The sequence below is a fragment of the Octopus bimaculoides genome, chromosome 11, assembly GCF_046866305.1.
Source record: "Octopus bimaculoides isolate indiv1 chromosome 11, ASM4686630v1, whole genome shotgun sequence".
In the NCBI taxonomy this organism is placed as follows: Eukaryota; Metazoa; Mollusca; class Cephalopoda; order Octopoda; family Octopodidae; genus Octopus; species Octopus bimaculoides.
The window spans coordinates 77,433,281-77,453,412 of NC_142938.1; the positions used below are offsets into that span (position 1 = coordinate 77,433,281).

At 37.8% G+C, this 20,132-nt stretch overlaps 1 protein-coding gene across 1 annotated transcript in view; it reads left to right on the top strand.

The window, feature by feature from the left end:
• Nucleotides 1-18,506, top strand: part of LOC106867576 (solute carrier family 22 member 6) — a 28,343-nt gene extending 9,837 nt beyond the window's left edge. Inside the window, exons 4-11 of the mRNA XM_089360421.1 lie at nucleotides 1,955-2,185; nucleotides 4,358-4,560; nucleotides 5,310-5,591; nucleotides 7,687-7,821; nucleotides 8,844-8,929; nucleotides 10,425-10,545; nucleotides 12,270-12,342; nucleotides 13,111-18,506. Of these exons, the coding sequence (XP_089216547.1) occupies nucleotides 1,955-2,185; nucleotides 4,358-4,560; nucleotides 5,310-5,591; nucleotides 7,687-7,821; nucleotides 8,844-8,929; nucleotides 10,425-10,545; nucleotides 12,270-12,342; nucleotides 13,111-13,317 (1,338 nt within the window). The 3' untranslated portion in view covers nucleotides 13,318-18,506. The remainder of the gene's footprint in view (nucleotides 1-1,954; nucleotides 2,186-4,357; nucleotides 4,561-5,309; nucleotides 5,592-7,686; nucleotides 7,822-8,843; nucleotides 8,930-10,424; nucleotides 10,546-12,269; nucleotides 12,343-13,110) is intronic.
• Nucleotides 18,507-20,132: the final 1,626 nt, after the last annotated feature.

The window sequence follows — 20,132 nt, forward strand, 5'->3', positions numbered from 1 at the left end:
GTTTCTTCTCTTCACTTCTTCACGGAATCATAATAGTGCCGCCACGAGATACAAAGTGTTTTGCGTACATAAACGCAGACGATTTGTTCCCGAGAAGGGGGAGGAGGAGGAGTGGAGGAAGAGAGGGAGTTGGGGAGTAGGGAATAGTTTTAATTGTTTATTTGCTAATTTCTTTACTTTGGGGTCGCCAAGAAAACTTAATGCATCAGGAAAATTTGTTTTTAAAAAGCGGATCACTAATGGGAAAAGTCTGGAATGTCTGGGGCTATATAATCTTTCGTGACAAATTCATTATTTTCAACGAATTTTAGAAAATCCTGTTTTGTTACACAAAATCTCCAGTGATACAAGCTAAACGATAATTGATTGTCGACCCACCATTATCTTACTACTGAGGTTGCTAAATGTTTGACGATCTTGTATTTTTAAACATAATATATCTTATTGTGAGTATACATGAACATTTGAGACTTAAAGTCGAAAAAGTGGGCAATGTTATATAAGCATCATGGTTGACTTGAAATACCTAAACGAAAGCAGTATTATTTACAATCGAGAAGAAAAAAGAATACTAATAGATCGGTTTCAAATTTCAAATCTTGGTCAGTAATTTTAAGGCGATGGCGTAAGTCGATTACATTGAACTCTTAGCTTTTATCTCACAAAATGTCTTGCTTAATGAACGAGAATTTGTTATTTGTGAGAATAACTTAGAATTTAATACTGCTTCCTAGATCGCCCTAGATAGTGCATTTGAACTTCGATGTATCAATATACAAAGCAGAAACCTCATGATTGTATCAGTGGAGGTTAGATTACGGTACCTGAACCTCATGCGATATTAGGTGACAGATAAATTTGTACATAGAAATAGCCTTTAAAATAGGATCTAATGTAATACATCTGAAAACAATATAACTTCTGAGATAAAAACATTGTTAAAATGACACCTCGACATGAACAGTTGGACTTATATATAACTAAATATAGAATTGGTGAGAAATCCTCATAATACGCATTTCATGACACACAAAAATTAATAATAAAGGATTCAAATACTTGTTATTTCTTTATTGCCCACATGGGGCTAAACATAGAGGGAACAAACAAGGACAGACAAAGGGATTAAGTCAATTACATCGACCCAAGTGCATAACTGGTACTTAATTTATCGACCCCGAAAGGATGAAAGGCAAAATCGACCTCTTCAGATTTTGAACTCAGAACGTAAATACAGATAAAATACCGCTAAGCATTTCACCCGGTGTGCTAACGTTTCTGCCAGCTCGCCTCCTTAGTTGAAAGTAATATTATCGTATTTTAGAAGAACCCCATTATTGAATGTTATAACACAATCACCGGCTTCTGTTTGTCTATAATAACTATCTATCTATCTATCTATCTCTCTCCCTGCTTCTCTCTTTGTAGCCTATAACGTTTTTCGAGTAATATCGGTTTTTCTATGCTAATGGCACAGTGATTAGCGTGTTGAGCTCACAAATAAAACGTAACCTACTTAACCCACTATTTTGTTGTTTTTACATCAATCGACCCCCTTTTGGCCACCCAGTTATCGCTCCACTTTTCTTCAGCGCCTCCTTGGAACTTTCCACCGCCCCCAGGGATGTGGTGGTATCACCCACTTTGGAAACCACTGTTCTAACCATGTCTATTGAACCTCTTAATGCAAAGAAACCTCTCGACTTAGAAACACTCCTTCAACTCCGAGTCATGTACTCTGTCGAGTAACATTACTCCTGGAACCCCTCGCAGGAACCCCATTTCTGTTGTTTTGTATTCACGATCGTACTCGTTCAGTCTTTACCCAAAATATAACAAAATATGAAAAATACTCTCCACCACCAAAAAAAGAAAAAAGAAAAGACATTTCTCTACATTGTAAAACATAACAATTTTGCACTTTATTGATTTTGTTGTTTTTGTTCATTTTCAGTGGGATCTCGTATGCGACAAAGCCGGATTATCTGAGCTCACTCAAACATTATTCTCAGTTGGTGGCTTGATTGGAGCGCTGACCCTGCCTCACTTTTCTGATACAAAAGGAAGGAAGCCAGTATTAGTCATCAACAATATCTTACTTTTTATCTTCTCGTTCTCGTCGAGCTTTTCTCCGAATTACTATTTCTTCATAGTTTTTCGTGTGGTGGAAGGAATCCTCATGCAGGTAAGATCTCAAATACACACACACACACACACACACACACACACACACAAACACACGTATATATATCCATATATACACATACGTATATAAGGAAATAATTTTATTCTCAAATGCAAGATAATGCTAACAATATAGCATGAACAGGGTAAACTACCCATATTTTTCAGTCCCACTGCGTGGAACCTTGGGCAAGTGTCTTCTACTATAGCCACGGGCCGACCAAAGCCTTGTGAGTGGATTTGGTAGACGGAAACTGAAAGAAGCTTATCGTATATATGTGTGTGTGTGTGTGTGTGTGTGTGTGTGTGTGTGTGTGTGTGTATTTGCCCCCCCCCACATCGCTTGACAACCAATGCTGGTGTGTTTACGTTCCCATATCTTAGCGGTTCGACAAAGGAGACTAATAGAATAAGTACTAGGCGTACGAAGAATAAGTTCTGAGGTCGATTCGATCGACTAAAGACGATGCCCCAGCATGACCATAGTCAAATGACTTGAAACAAGTAAAAGAATAAAAGGATATATAAGAGAGCGATAGAATAAGTACCAAACTTTAAAAAAGTAAGTACTGAGATCGATTTGGTCGGCTAAAACCCGCCAAGACGATGCCCCAGGATGACCGCAGTCGTCTGACTGACACAAGTCGAAGATAAAAGAAGATTTCTTTAATAAAGACACATTAATATTTAAGTGTATAATTATAAATATATAATTACAATTCAGGGCGCTGGAGGGACAACGCCAAAACGCTAGAAATAGATGTCAAATGTCTACAAACCACTCTAAATTCGTGCTCCCTTTTTGCACAAGTCTGAATACCAGGAAATGGACAAGAAAATTCATAAAATTTCGGACAACTCTCTATCTTAAGATTCTGTGTTTTGCAATAAAAATGACTTGAGAGTCTTCGGTAGAAATATACCGACAATATATAAGTGAAAAATATATACACATACCGATAAATACTTGCGTACAGATACCAATATATACATACATTTCCCAATTTAGTTTCCTCTGAAAACAGACCGCATGATTAAATCCCGGGGTGGCCCCTTGTCAGCCAGGTCTCGTCTGATCTTGTGTACGTTTTCCATACATTGTATGACTACTTTCTCTTCGAAGCTAAGAGAAAGCAAGCGTGGCCTGACGAGACTTTAATAACCACCGAAACTAGTCGATTCAATCTTTCATCTTGGTTTCTGAGATTCCTGTGTTTCAACCACGACGTCTGTGTTCACAATGAGGCAAAATTAATATTCATGTAACATGTGGTTTCAACATGGAAAGAATCAATAAAATGTTGAGCGTGCGTGCGTGCGTGCGTGTGTGGTGTGGTGCGGTGTGTGCACTTAAAACATTCCAGCCGAGAATAACGTTTTTGAAATTAAAATACTTTATATTAGGTAAATTTGAAATAATTTATTTTATTTATTATGAGAATCTAAAAAAACAAGTAAATCTTTAAAAACATGGTACAAAAAGAATCAAAAATAAATTTAAACAAAAAAATTTTTTAATCATATTTTTTGAAATATACAATTAAAATAGTCGTTTTATAACGATAAAATATAAGTTGTAAATAATGTTGCACAAAGTTTTTTTTTTTTTTACTTGAATTGAAATCCCATTAGAAAAAAGAAAGATTGATTTCAGTAGAATGGTTATTAAATGGTTTCAAAACAAACATATGTTCAATCAATTCTTTCACATAAAAAAAATTTTAATCTGACAAATAAATCATATGTAAAATTTATCAGTTAGCATTAATAACAGTAGAATTAGTCTAATTCGACTTTCGCTAATTTGTCACTTCACCTAATTCGTCACTTTCAATTTTCTCCAAAGGATGACTAATTAGCCGAATTCTACTGTAGTTTTCAAAATTAATTTTATTTTATTTCATTCTTAAAATCTTGCCTTTTCCAAAAATTAGCCCATGGGCTTAAATACAGGCTTGAATAATTTTGCTTGGGGCTATACATGAAAAGAGTTTCTGAATATAAGCCCTTCGGCTTAAAATCGAATGGGCTTATTTTTGGAAAAGACCAGTAATTTTTTTAATAATTTTTATTTTAATAAAATATAGTAAATTTTTAAAATGATATTCTCGGCTGCAATATTTGAAGTACAGTAGAATTTTAATTTTATATACCCGTGTTCCTATTCTGACAGGGCCTTGCTGTATCAACTTACACTCTTATGTTGGAGCTGTATCCAGTTTCGAGTCGTACACTGATGAGTGGTTTGAGTGGTGTCACCTGGGGCCTGTCTGTCTTGCCCATTGCACCCGTTGCCTATCTGCTTCGTAACTACAGTTGGAAAATCAATAATATCGTCTTTTCATGCAGCCACGTCGTAGCACTCTTCCAGTTGTGGTAAGATTGTTACGCTTTTCTTTCCAGAATCAATTACCGCAGCAACAAAAAAAAAAAATCACCACCATCGCCTCCATAATCGCCATTCTCTTCTTCCACCATCACCACAATCACCATCATCACCAACACAATCCTCCAACGCCACTTTTCACAACCACCACAATCAACCCAACCACCACCACCATCATCACCATGATCATCATCACCATCATTATCATCACCATCATTATTATCATCATCATCATCAACATCACCAACATTTTCATCATCATCATCATCATCCTCATCACATCATCATCATCATCATCATCATAACCTGTTATCGCTATTATCGCTATTGTCCTCATGTCATCACCGTCAACATTGTTGTCATCGCCGTCGACGTCATCATCATCTTCATCGTCGTCGTCGTCATCATCATGAGCAGATGTAAAATAGAAGAGCGTCCGAACGAGAGAGAGAGAGACATACATGCACACATACAAGAATACATACTCGCATACATACGTACACACATACACACATACATATACACATACACACATACATACACACATGCATACGTACGAATGTACATACATACAGACATACATACATACATACATACATACAGACAGACAGACAGACAGACAGACAGACAGACAGACAGACAGACAGTTAAAGAAAGGAAACGTGAAAGCAGTATGAATGTGCTGTTGTCCCTATTTCTGTTCTCTTGTGAATGGAAATTTCGATTCTATTTTCCCAAGGTACCTTGAAGAATCTCTGCGCTGGTTGGTCACCAACGGACATGTTGAAAGATCCAAGAAGGTAATCAAACGAGCTGCCAAAGAAAATGGCGTTGATTTCGACCCGATTTGGGACAAGATGCAAACTACTTTGATTCCATTAATCACATTCAAGAACAAAGACACAATAACATCATCCAAAGAAAAACTGACACTGCAACAAGAAGTCAAAAAAGAAGGATTCCTCACGATATTCACGAATTCATTGGCTCGCAAAATGACGCTCATTCTGTTCGTAATCGCGTAAGTTACGTTCTAAGCTAAGGGTGTGCAACAGGCGGCCCACGGGTCCCAACCCGACCCGCCAGGCCAGTCAGTGTCGCCCTCGCTAACCGGTTTTTTTTTTACCTCGTACGCTAATTTCGATTTTTTTTTTTTTTTTGTCGTAGCCGTAAGACAAATTTTCCAGTTTTCGATTCGACCTGACAAAATGTCAAGGCCATCGCATTTTTTACTTTGAAGCTACACAAAAAGACTTGGTTTTGAATTTATTATTCATTTCTTATAGTTGCTAGATGACAGCCCATCAATTCAAATTTCTATAAAATTGCACTTTTTGAGACCTTCCCTTTCTCCTTTATGATAATTCAAACTGTTTTAATATTGTTTATGTTTTATATAGGTAAAGATGTCTACTGCAAAAAAAAAAAAAAAAAAAAAAGAAAACCGAAAATTGATGAGAAAAATATTCGACAATGTCTGGAGCAAGAAATATTTAGTTGTTCAACTCAACAAAGGTGTTGTATGTGTAATCTGCCAAACTACAATAGCCGTAATGAAGGAATACAGCATTAAACATCATTATACAACGAAACATTCGACCATATATGATACATTGGTAGGTCAAGCTCGAGTGGACACATTGTAAGAGATGACCAAGTCGATTAAGAAGCAATAAGGAATATCTACATATCATAAGAAAGACTCTGGGTTTGTAACAAAGCTTAACTTCAAAATCTGTAAATCAATCGCAGAAAAGGGGAACCCTTCAGTGACGGAGAATTCATGCCTTGATGTTGATAGATCTAATCCTTTGCCTGGCTTATCGTCATCCCATCAGGTACTTGCAGCCTATCTGGTACTTTTAATGGAGTTCACTGTATTGCAAGTATTCGGACTCGGACTTCGATGTGGGGATATCTTCCTCCCCGCCTTCCTCTCGCTGGTCTCGGAGCCTTCGTAAAGAGTCAAATGCTCTACTTACCCTCCTGATTAAAATATAGAAAAAAATGTTCAGCTGTGATAGTAAAAATAATGGTTCTCTGTCGGTTTCGATTATGAGTATTCATTTGTTCGCACAACTGAGGTCGGATGAGATATGATGGAGGTCCTACGCCGTCGCAGCGCGTCATTGCATCCACCATTTATCGGAATCCTCTCGGATCGTTCCGGGCAACCCTTCGAGAAATGTACTAGCCAGTTCCCATCTGCGAGACACTTCCTCAGCCACTGTGGCCGTGTGACATATGGCCAACCAACACGAGCCGTCACCCCATCCCGATCCACAGAGAAGAAGATACAGTACGCGGGATCTAAATCGGTAAGTCGGGCAACCATTATCAAACGGCCTGTGCTGACGCTCCCGAATAATGTAAGTACCCGGATGCTCACCTGAACAGCCAACCAATTGAATAAACGCTAGAGGTGATTCAGTATTTCACAGACACATGTCCCCTGAACGTAAATCTCGGGTAGAATCAGCGTGAGACGGTGTGACAAGGCTGGATCTTGGAATTATTTCAGAGTAAGTCATTCGACGGAGTGACAAAACCTTGCATCAACGAAGGGATTATGGTAAATACCACCTCCCTAGGATATAAAACAAACTCCTTAACCATTCGAATAGTACTGTGTACTACGAAGTACCAAAACGTTTTGTCGCACACCTACAACTTAATCACTGACGCAGTCCCACTGCATTTTTTGTTCATAATTTACTAAAGTGTTATTACTGATAGTAAGTCTTTAAACAGGCATTTAGTTTTATATTTCGCAGAGAGAACATCAAGCTGTCACCAATTTATGTTGGCTTTTTTACATATCACTTCTGGATTGGAAGAAGTGGCTTGTAAATTATTTTACGGACATTCAGAATAGTTTATAATTCTCAAGTGTCAAAAATTGATTATATGTTTGTTTTTTGAAGACAGATTTCCTTAATGGGGTTTGTGTTTTGATTTTATGTTCTAAACAGTTTATAAATATAGTTTAAGTATTGGATCTTAAATTAAAACTGAACCTGTAGTTATTCCACTTCTGATATTTCCTTCCATAGATTAAACTTATGCAGCAGAAATCAATTTTTTGCAGAAATACATTATATTCTTTGGATTTCCAGGTTCATGAACAGTATGACATACACCGCCGTATATATGACCTCTCCCAGTTTGGCAGGTAATCGATTTTTGAACTTTTTCTTGTTTGCCCTAACAGAAGTTTGTGCCAATATAATCATGGCCATCACACTTTTCAGGTAATATATATATATATATATTCTTTTCTGTTTTATATTTCGTTGTAAACAATTGGATCAGTATTCAATCAAAATGGCCATCTACGTATCATATTTAATGTATATACAGCTCAAAACAATATCTGTGTATCGCAATTATTATGTGCTGATGAAGGGAAATAACCCGGAAATCGCCATACACAGATATTGTTTTGAGCTGAGTGGGGGTGCTAGATTCCCTTGTTCCAAAATATAAGGAGACAGATCGTGTCGTATAGCCAGCTGGAGACGATGTCTTCTGGGGTTAAATTACAGCAACATTCGTCCTAAACCACGACTGCCATGTTATGCTGGCAAATAATCTCTACTCCAAGAAAATGTTTACTTAAAATATTGCAGCTAAGGATCTTTCCCAATCACGTCCAGCCATCTGGTGCGGGGCCTGTCACGAAGCCTCTTCCAGCATGTGATTGGGGAAGATCTCCAGAGGCTCGACGTCACCCTGGAGGATGCAGAAGGGCTAGTAGGGGACTGCCAGCGATGGAGAGCACTGGTGGATCTGGTCGACTCCTCATATGTTGACATCTCTGGGGTTACTAACCTGGGATGACCCCTGTCCCCATCAAGCAAGAACTTGAAGCAAGCAAGCAAACAGTTGTACAAAAAAAAACTGTTAAAAATATTTTGCGTATTTTAGAAATATAACCAATTTATTGCACGTGAATTTTAACAACAGAATCTTTTATGGACCTTCAAGGGTCATAAGGACCCTAGTTGAGATCCACTGCTCTGACTATTATTCATGGGCAAAACTGCGGTCCACGAGACTTTTCAAATGGCACACCTTGCGGTCTGCTTTTCGATGAGAGTTGCCAGTACCTGATCTAAAATAAAGCTATTACCTTTGAACCCGTCAATTAAATATCATCTAACACCAAATTACGGTTATGTCTCATAATTGCAACATTGCCTCTTCCATTTTGTTGTTGTTTTTATTTCATCCTTAATATGATATAAATGCGATCATTTTTGCATCTTTCTAGACTGCCAAGAAGAGTGGCAATTGCTTTTTTCCAAGGAACCGCCGGTGTTGCCTTATTTATATCTGTAGCTGTCTTGTATTTTGGAGGTATGTTTTTATTCTTCTCGCGTAAAATACACATAAGCTTTCGTTTTATCTTTTACTAGTTTCAGTCATTGGACTGCGGCCATGCTGGGGCACCACCTCGAAGGATTTGGTTAAACAAATCGACCCCACAATTTTTTTACCACAATTCACGGTAACTTAAAAGATTTTTTCTCGGTTTTATCTGGAGAAAACTCTGCCAATAATTAAAATATTTTACTTTAATTTGTTTGAGGTGTGTTTCCTGAAACCAGAATTTTCAGTTATCAAATAAAAACTGATTTGTGTCATGTTTGAGATTTCTCTACTTGCTATTTTTACTTAATTCTACTACATTGGAATTTTGTAAAAGAATATAATTTGAATATACAATGAAAACAATTTCAGATAGCACCAGCATCTTTTCAGCGTCAAACGCCATATTCAGATTCATATTTTAAGAATACGTAATTTAAATCTTATATTATAAGAGACAAGCTGATCTTAGACTGCCTATCTATCACAGCATAAATGCAGAAGGGAAGAAGGAGAGGAGAAAAAGTTGTTGAAAAACAAATACAGTGACAGAGAGAGAAAGACAGCCAGACAAACAGACAGAGAGTGTGTGTGTGTGTGTGTGTGTGTGTGTGTGTGTGTGTGTGTGTGTGTGTGTGTGTGTGTGTGTGTGTGTGTGTGTGTGTGTGTGTGAAAGATAGATATATTGGTAGTGTTGTCACCATAGTAACTAATAAGTTTGATTTAAAACGCGGGAACTTTAAGTGTAAGTCTGTCGGCGCAACGCAACACAAACTTCAAGACTAGACTTTAACAAACATTTTTACCGGTAGCATAGCGACGAATTACAACCTGGTATTTAATTAAAATAACACCAGCTGACATGGTTGTGTAGTTAAAAAGTTCACTTTGCACCAGTGTGGTTCCGAGTCGAGTCCCATTATTTTGCACCTAGGGACAAAAGTCTTCTACTGTAGCACCGGATCAAGCAGTTCCTTCTGAATGAATTTGGTAGACAGAAACTGTGAGGAAGCCTGTCATAAGTATATATATATATATGTGTGTATATATATATATATATATATATATATATATATATATATATATATATATATATATATAGAGAGAGAGAGAGAGAGAGAGAGAGAGAGAGAGAGAGAGAGATAAAGATGTGTGTGTGTGTGTATGCGTATGTCTTTTTGTTTGTGTTGTGTTTGTTCCCCCACTAACTCTTGACAACCGATGTTGGTCTGTTTAGGTCCCCGTAACTTAGCGGTTAAGCAAAAAACGTTTAATAGAATAAGTACCAGATTTTAAAAATATATATAAGTTTTCGGATCGATTTCATTGACTTCGTGGCCGCAGTGCAGTGACTGAAACAAGTGAAAGATTTTTTTTTTTAAAGCAATAAAAGTTCCGAGTCTTTATTCAATCTTGAACATCATATTCAGCCTCATATTTAAAAAAAAAATGTAATCTAAATATTTAATTAAAATAATTCCAGATGGGTCGAGTGTCTATTCAGTCTTGAACCTCATATTCAGTCTGTTGGGAATGTTTGGTATCAGTGCTTCGTTTTGTCTTATCTGGATATATACTCCAGAAGTCTACCCAACTAACCTGAGGTAAGTAATTTATAATTTAATTGAATCAAATATCATAATATACGCCTTTATTGTTCTTGAGAAGGCCTGAATGTCACATATTCTTATGCTCTTTTCCGTTATATACAGCGGCATCATTAAAATATGAACAATGACTTGCAAAATTATCCTTAATATTTTCCGGTAGACAAAGGCGTCAAGTTGGCAAGATCGTTAGCAAGCCGGAGGAAATGCTTCACGGAATTTCGTCCGTCCTTGCGTTCTGAGTTCAAATTCCGCCGAGGTCGATGAAATAATGGCCCGTTGAGCATTAAAGGCGACGTAATCGACTTAGTCCCGCCTCCGAAATTGCTCACCTTATGTAAAAAAAAAAAAATTGTAACCAGTTATTTGTGCGTAGATTCAGACGCAAATATGCTAATCACTGTTGTGTACGTCACAGGAGAACTACTCCCTTTTCCCGACAATAATGTGCTTATAACAAACTCAACTCATTAAAGCAAGAGATTCTGGGACACCTGTGTTCAACATATTTTGTCTTGTCAGCCAGAATCTCTCTGACATTTGGCTCTCAACGAGATCACGTTGTTCACAGCACAAATAACAATTTATTACCGGCTGGCAGGTATCAACATTAATCAGCAAACAGTTTGTTTGCTGAAATGATAAACAAGGGCCACCAGCTCTTGTTTAGACTCAAACATCCGGGTTCTTCTGGACGATTAGAAGCAACATGTTGAAACACCGGTGTCCTGGATTTTCTGGTGTTAATGAATCGATTGTGCGGTGAACATATTGTTGTAAAAAGTTCTTCTGTGACGCACACAACAACGACAAACCTTCTCATTCCAAGACATCTAATGCAATCTGCTGAAATTCAGGAAGAATAATTTGTGTGACACTCATGTATATATGTCGGAGGCATATGTTTTACATCTGTATCAGAACTCAACAATTCTTTTATATGCATTACTCAAGTTGGTGGCTTACGCCCGCCATTGATGTGTTGGTAACATTGGTATTACTATCTCTCTGTTTGTCTAGCGTTTCTTGTCAACTATTGGAGTGCAAATCGCTCCTCACTACCACAGGTTCTTGAGATGGTTGTTTCACAACCATCGGAGCGCGAAGCGTTCCTAACAACCATAGGTCCTCGTTGTTATTTCACAACCAGCGGAGCGTGAAGTACTTCCCACAACCACCGGCTCGTGACACGGTTATCACTTATAAGCAGTTTTCAGTACGAACCGCAAAGATAAGTATGATCACACAATGTGCACGTGCACACTGCATTCATACAATGGAAGAGAAGAATAAAAATGCAATGCGTGGATCACATCTCATTCCATTTAGCTGTTTTCCTTACGCAGATAACACCATGTTTCTATGTCCTCTAATGTACAGAAAGAATTTTTCACGCAGCATTGCTGCAATTTTCTTCTTTCATTTTATCCTAATGTTGATTGCTGGCCCTTCTTACTTCCCTGATTTCTCCCCTATCCAACTTAGCCATCTTTACTTCTGCTTTCTTCTCTGTTAGCTCATCTCCAATTACTTTCAAGTTTTTTTATAAGCATTTTCCCTGATTTTGACTACTTTTCAATTCATTTATTCTCTCAAACCCCTCTCTGTTCCACGAAATAGTCTGCTAGAAATTTTAAGCTTTATCTTCTCCCTCATTACATAACTCTTTATTCCACTGTTTGAATTGTCTTTCGTTTATACTGCTCCTCATATATTTCCAGGAATATCGGACTCGGTTTCTTAACATTCTCTGGAAATGTTGGAAGTATGGTGTCGCCCTATTCTCGCCTTCTTGTAAGTAATTACTAATTCAAAATTCAAAACTAGTTTTGTATTGTGCTTGCGTGTGTGAGAGTAAATAGTTTCGCCTGAAGAATATATACATATATTCTAATGTTTTCGCGCTTATGCAGAGTTCCGGTGGAACTGCGATCCTCAGGCGCTGGTCTAAACGAACATTTAAATATCTGACACGAAGTGGTCAAGCTTTGAATAAGAGAAGACTAGCTCTCTCTGCATACATATGTGTATAGGGAATAATAAATAAATAGATAGATAGATAGATAGATAGATAGATAGAATGAGAGAGAGAGAAATAGAGAGACAAACAGACAGACAGACAGACAGACAGACAGACAGGTGGATATATGTAAATAGGCGCAGGCGTGGCTGTGTGGTAAGAAGCTTGTTTCCCAATCACATGGTTCTGGGTTCAGTCCCACTGCGTGGCACCTTGGGCAACTGTCTTCTATTATAGACTCGGGATTGACCACAGACATTTAAGTGGATTTGGTAGACGGAAACTGAAGGAAGCCCGTCATATATATGTATATATATATATATATATCAGATCTGCTGCTACTACCTACCTTACGAACCTTCACAAAGAATAAAAGAAACAGAAAAGAGGAAAATGTCCTACCTATTTGAAGATTATGGAAATATTTACTAAACATTTCATGTGATTTTTTCTTCGATTTAATAATTTTTTCTTCTTAAGGGCGTGTGTATGTGTACACATATTTACATATATTTAATATTCCTTCTGTTTTCTTCCTTTAGATGGATTACATACCTTGGTTGCCTGGAACGGTGTGTAGCATTGGTTGTATTTTGAGCTTTTTTCTCTTGTACTTCATGCCGGAATCTCAGAAAATGCAAATGCCATCATCAATGTCGGATGTCAAAGAATACATGAAATTACAGAAACGCTCCAAGAGGGAAAAATCTGGAAAAGAAATCGGTTCAATTGACCCAGAAAACACATAAAACATCTATAAACCTCCCACAAAATTGCTGCCCTTGTGGCAAAGTTTGAAAGCCATTATTGTTGTTGTTGTTGTTGTTGTTGTTGTTAACGCCGTGAGCTGGCAGAATCGTTACAGCGCCAGGATAGTGTTCAGTAGCATTTCTTCCAACTTTAAGTTCTGAGTTCAAATTTCACCGAGATCGACCTTGCCTTTTATCCTTATGGGGTCGATAAACTAAGTACCAGTTAAGTACTGGGGTCGATGTAATCGTCTGGTCCCCACCCACAAAATTTCAAGCCTGTTGCCTATAGTTGAAAGGATTATTATTATTATGTTTTTTTTTTCTTCTTTCTTCAAATTTTTTCCCATTTCTCGCCGAGTGTTTTCCGTACACTTAGGGCAGAGAAACGTTGTATGCATTCCCAATTTACACACGCAAATTCATAGGTAAAACATGTATTTAAAAAAAATTTTTTTTTTTTTAAATCATGAATGGATGTTGTTTTCACAGCGATAATGCTCTTCTTAGTACATGAGTCGTTCCAGTTAGCACGATTTTTTGCACCTCCTGTAGAGATGGTAAGCCTGGTATCATTTTCAAATAGATTTCAGTACCTTTTTTTATCATTCCTAGAGATCCTACAATCACTGGTATGGTAGTCGCCTTGAGGTGCCACATTTTTTCAATTTCTATTAGCAAGTCTTTATATTTACTGATCTTGTCAAATTCTTTCGCCGCTATATTATGATCACAGGGAATACTCATGTCAATTAATAAACACGTCTTCTTTGTCTGATCTTTTATGATAATATCCGGTTTATTAGCTTTTATAGTCTTGTCGGTATGTACGGGGAAGTCCCAGAAAATCGATACATTTTCTCCCTCAGTCACAGCTTCAGGATGGTGTTTATACCATTTGTCAGCGCTTTTGATTTTATAATGCTGACATATTGTCCAGTGTAAATACTGGCCAACTCTGTCATGTCTTGCTTTATATTCTACAGGTGCTAACACTCTACGCCCTGAGATTAGGTGGTCTATAGTTTCAATCGCATCGTTACAAAATCGGCATTTTGGGTCAGCTCCATTTTTTATCACATTGGCTTGGTAGTTCCGGGTTAATAAGCTTTGGTCTTGAGCAGCTAATATGAAACCTTCACTCTCTGCTTTTAGCCCTGAACTTCGTAACCACTGATGCGTGCGTTTCTGGTCGACATCAGCTTGTTCGCTACGAGCCACATACTTGCCATGCAGAGGTTTCTGTTCCCATCTGCTAGCTAGTTTTTCATGTGCTTTTGACTTTGCAATTAATTTTATTTTCTTTGCAGCAGCAGTTGGCGCATTTCCTTCAACCTGATCAAGCTGGTGGGTATTTAAGAGTTCGGTAGCGAATTTTTTGCTCTCTTTCAGAATAGAGTGAAGTCTTTTCGGTCTTTCATGTTTTTCAACAAGTTTCAGCATCCAATCGTTGGTTGTTTCAAGGTATTTGGCCAGTCCGATTGTGGTGGTTTTGTACGTAAGTTCAAGCTGGATCAAGCCTCGACCTCCCTGAGCTCTGGGAAGGTAAAGACGATCCACGGCTGCCTTTGGATGGTGCATCTTATTACAAGTCAGTAGCTTGCGGATTTTTCTATCGATTCTGACTATTTCACTGGTATTCCAGTTAATCACATTGAAGCTATAAAGAACAACTGGGACTGCTAAGGAATTTATGGCTAACACCTTATTATAAGCATTCAGCTCAGACTTCAGAACTGCTCGAACTCTTCTATAACATTCCTTCCTAACCTTCTCTTTCATGCTTGCATGCTGGATACCAGAGCCTTCATTTATTCCTAGGTATTTATATGTTTGTTCCTGCTCAAGTTCTTTTATTACTGTTTCGACATCTAATTCTATTGAACATGACTTTACTAGTTTCCCTTTCTTAAAAGTGGCTTTGGCACACTTTTCAAGGCCAAACTCCATCCCGATATCATCACTGAATCCTTTCACAGTATGTAATAGTCCCTGAAGCTCTTCATCATCTTTGCCATATAGCTTTAAATCATCCATATAAAATAGATGGCTTATTTTCTTGTTGTCAATTTTATAGCCATACCCTGTTCTATTCAGTTCACTTGAGAGTGGTATCAGTGCTATGCAGAAAATTAGTGGTGAGAGCGAGTCACCCTGGAAAAGGCCACAGTTTATGCTAATATTGTTTGAGTGCAATACTCCATTAGAATGATATAATTGCAGCTTCGTGTTCCATAGGGACATATTATACTTTAAAAAATCTGAAATCACAGGAGAAATTTTGAAAATGTCCAGCGATTTCAGAATCCACGAATGTGGTATGCTGTCAAAGGCTTTTTTATAATCAATCCACGAAGAGCTGAGATTTCTGCGCTTGTTATGGTAGTTCTCAAAGATCATGCGATTAATTAAGAGCTGATCTTTGCATCCGTATGAGCCTCGTCTGCATCCTTTTTGTTTAGTGGGAAAGAGGTTATTCTCTTCCATAAACGTATATGTTTTCTCCACTAGAATAGATGTCAAAATCTTATAGGTAGTAGACAAACATGTTATAGGCCGGTACTTTTTTGGATCTTTGGTCTCGTTATTTTTCGGGAGGAGGTAAGTAATACCATTTGCCATCCAATGGGGAGTTTTTTCTGGGTCTTTCATAATACTATTAAATAGTATTACTAAGATTTTGTGTGCGGACGAGAGTGATGAGAGCCAGAAATTTGGTACTCTATCAGTACCAGGGGATTTCAACTTATGAGCCTTCGTTTGTGCCCTCCTTAGGTCAGCGACTGAGATGTCTTCCCATACCTGTTCTTGTAGATTATTATTATTATTATTATTATTATTATTATTATTATTATTATTATTATTATTATTATTATTATTATTGCCTTTGCACAGCTTCTAAGGCTGGAGATGTACTACGGTTTGAAAGGATTATTATTATTATTATTATTATTATTATTATTATTATTATTATTATTATTATTATTATTATTATTATTATTATTATTGCCTTTGCACAGCTTCTAAGGCTGGAGATGTACTACGGTTTGAAAGGATTATTATTATTATTATTATTATTATTATTATTATTATTATTATTATTATTATTATTATTATTATTATTATTATCGTTTCTGCGTGTTGTATTTTAGCTGCTTCGTCTCTTCCTAGATATTTGTATGGGGGGTCTGTGGCCTAATTCTCTAATTTCTGTGTTTATATCAAGTGCAGCGTTTTCAGTGCTGAACAATTTGCCTCTCCTCAGGGTGACTCCAGCACATTTCTCCAACCCCATGGTCATTCCGATGTCATTGCTGAAACCCTGAACAATTTTGGGATAGTTTCTCTGTTCCATGGTGCTTTTATTGTAAAGTTTTAGGTCATTCATGTACAGGAGATGGTTTGCTATTTTTGTTTTTTTTAACCATAGCACCTATAACCCATGGTGGTTTCGTTTAACAAGTTTGTTAGCGGAGTCAGAGAAAGGCAGGAGGGTAGGAATGACAGTGAGTCTCCCTGAAAAATTCCTCTTCTTATGAATATAGGATAGATTTTAGTAACTTGTGAGTCATTTTTTAATGTTATACTAGTTTTCCAGTTTGCCATTGCATGTTTAATATATTTTAGTAGTACGCTACCATATTGGTTTGGGGGAGATTCCAGTATCCATGAGTGTGGAACACCGTCGAATGTTTTCTGGTAATCAATCCAAGTCATGTTCAGATTTGTCTTTCTCCTCTTAGAGTCCTCTATAATGGCTCAGCTTTTGTTGTTTTCCCGGTGCTTTATAAGCCGGTTATAGATGATTGATGTTAGGGTTTTGTAGAATGCTGATAGGCAAGTTATTGGTCTGCAATTTTGTGGGTGTACGATGTATTTGTTTTGGGGAATTAGGTTGGATTGTCCTTCCAGCATCCAGTTTGGTGTTGATTCTGGCTCACTTATCAATAAATTGAACGCTGCCGCTAAGTGGTTCTGTGTACTGGTGAGGCACTTCAACCAGAAGTTGGGGACCTTGCCTATCCCCAGAGTTTTCCAGTTGCTGGTACTCCTCAGTGTGTCCATGATCTCTTGGCCTGTGATTGTGGACCATATGCCTTTTCCCTACTAATCCATATTATTATAATTCGTATGATTTCAATTTTATTTCATTTTCTGGTCGGGTTTCAGCCAGAAACCTAAGGCACATATTTATTAAAAGGAGAGAAACGTCCTGAGAAGAAGGTGAGCGATCGATGTCAACACATTTTTTAACCTCGTAGATTGTTGGTTTCCCTGGTATCAGGTCAAAATTTTGTCGGTAGCTATCTTGATCATTCCTAGGAAACCCACAACAACAGGAATGGTTGTGATTTTTAATAGCCACGTCCTAGATATCTCAACCTCAAGGTCTTTGAATTTCGATAATTTTTCGAATTCTTTTGTTGAGATATTTCTGTCAGTAAGCATTAACAGGCATGTTTTTTATCTTAGGTCTTTGATGATGATGTCTGGCCTGTTATCATTTATTTGCTTGTCTATGCATTCCATAATCCCACAGGATGGTAACATTCTCTCTCTCTCAACTATCTCTATCTCTCTCTCTCTCTCTCTCTCTCTCTCTCTCAGTGACTGATTCTGGATGGTGTTCATACAAGTTCTTAGGGTGCAGAATATCATAATGACAACATATGCTCCAGTACAAATATTGGCCAACTCGATCATTCCTGGTTTTATATTCATTAAATGCAAGGACTGAGCTACCGGCAACAATGTGGTCAGTGCTCTCAATTCTGTCATCGCAGAGTCTACACTTTGTGTCTGCCCCATTGTGCGTGACATTAGCTTAATAGTCCGTGTGAGGAGACTCTACTATTGTGCCGCTTGGATAAATCCTGTTTCACCTTCCAAACCAGTGCTCTGCAGTCACTGATGGATTCTTCTCATATCTACATCAGCTTTCCCAACTTGTTTGGAGTATTGCTCATGCAATGGTTCTTCTTGCCACAGTCACGGCATTTTTTTTTCATTCTTTCGAGATCGATAGAATAAGTACCAGCTGAATATTGAGGTTGATGTAATCGACTTAGCCCCTCCCCCAAAATTTCTGGCTTTGTGTCAAACTTTGAAAACCGTTATTCTTATTAAAGCAAACTTTAATCCATGCTAACTGTATTTTATCTCGTTAATAAAGATTATTTCGATTTAACCTTTTGTCTCTTTTCGTGTTTATCTTCGCATCGCGACGACAGGCTGGCAGAATCGGTGGAGCGTCAGAAGAAATGCCTTGCAGTATTTGTTGTGGCTCCTTACTTTTGTGAATTAAAATGCAGCCGGGATTAGCTTTGCTTTTCCTTCCTCCATTGTAAGAAAAATAAGATACCAGTCAAATACTGGGGTCGATGCTATAAGCCAATCATCATCATCATCGTTTTCATCGTCTTCGTCATCACCATCATCATCACCATCATCATCATCATCATCAATGTATTTAGAAGCTGTTAAATATAAGTCCGGTTCTAGAGTGACCGGACATATCTAACCGCTTGTAAAATACATGACTGCTCTATTCCTTAGAGCACACTTCTTCGGATATATGATCCACTGACTAGACGCATGTATATCTTTGTGTGTGTGTGTGTGTGTGTGTCCATCAGCGCTTGACAACCGTTGTTGGGGAGTCTTTAAGTCACCGTAACTTAGCTGATTGGCAAAAGAGAAGCCAATAGAATAAGTAGCAGGCTTTAAAAAATAAATCGTGGGGGATCGATTTGTTCGGCTAAAACACTTCAAAAAAGTGCTCCGGCATGGCCGCAATCAAATGGTTGAAACAAGTACAAGAATAGAATAAACATTGTTGAATATTTCTAGTACCAAGGGCAATAACTCGAGTATGAGTTACAATGGCTCAGAAGAGTTATTTACCTTGCAAAAAGAAATGCTATTTGACATTCGTAAAAATATGTTCATGAATATGTTTGTCCTCCCAACATCGCTTGACGACCGATGTTTGTGTGTTTACGTCCCCGTAACTCAGCGGTTCGGCAAAAGAAGCCGATAGAAAAAGTACTAAGCTTACAAAGAATAAGTCCTGGGGTCGATTTGCTCGACTAAAGGCGTTGCTCCAGCATGGCCGCAGTCAAATGACTGAAACAAATAATAGAATAACAGAATAACAGAATACCTGATTCCATAAGAACTTTCTATTTGCCATCCTCTTTGATTCCATCGATGTGAATGTATCATAACTGAATTAATTTTACCGTGACATTTATTAAACTAACTACCGAGGTCGACTTTGCCGTTCATCCTATCGGAGTCGATAAAATAAGTAGCAGTTGAGCATTGGGGTCGATGTAATCGACTGACCCCATCTCCCGAAAATACTGGCCTTGAGCCAAGACTCGGACCAATGTGTGTTTGTGCGTGTGTGCATACGCAAGTACCAGTTGAGTACAGAGTTTGATGTAATTGACCAATTCCCACCAAATTTTCAGGTCTTGTGTTTATAGCAGAAAGAATTATGTGATATGTTGGTATATTGGCAGAATCGTTAGAGTGATGGGTAAAGGGCCTTGCAGTACCTCTTCCAACTCTATTTCGTCTGTCATTACGTTGAGTTTAAATTCCGCCGAAATCGACTTTGCCTTTCATCCTTTCAGAGTCGATAAATCAAGTACCAGTTGCGTACTGGGATCGATCTAATCGATTGGCCCCCTCCCCCAAAATGTCGAGCCTTGTGCCTAGAGTAGAAAAGAAGTACTTCTTCCGGCTCTTTATGTTTTGTGTTCAATTCCCACCAGAGTCAACTTTGCCTTTCATCCCTCCAAGAACGA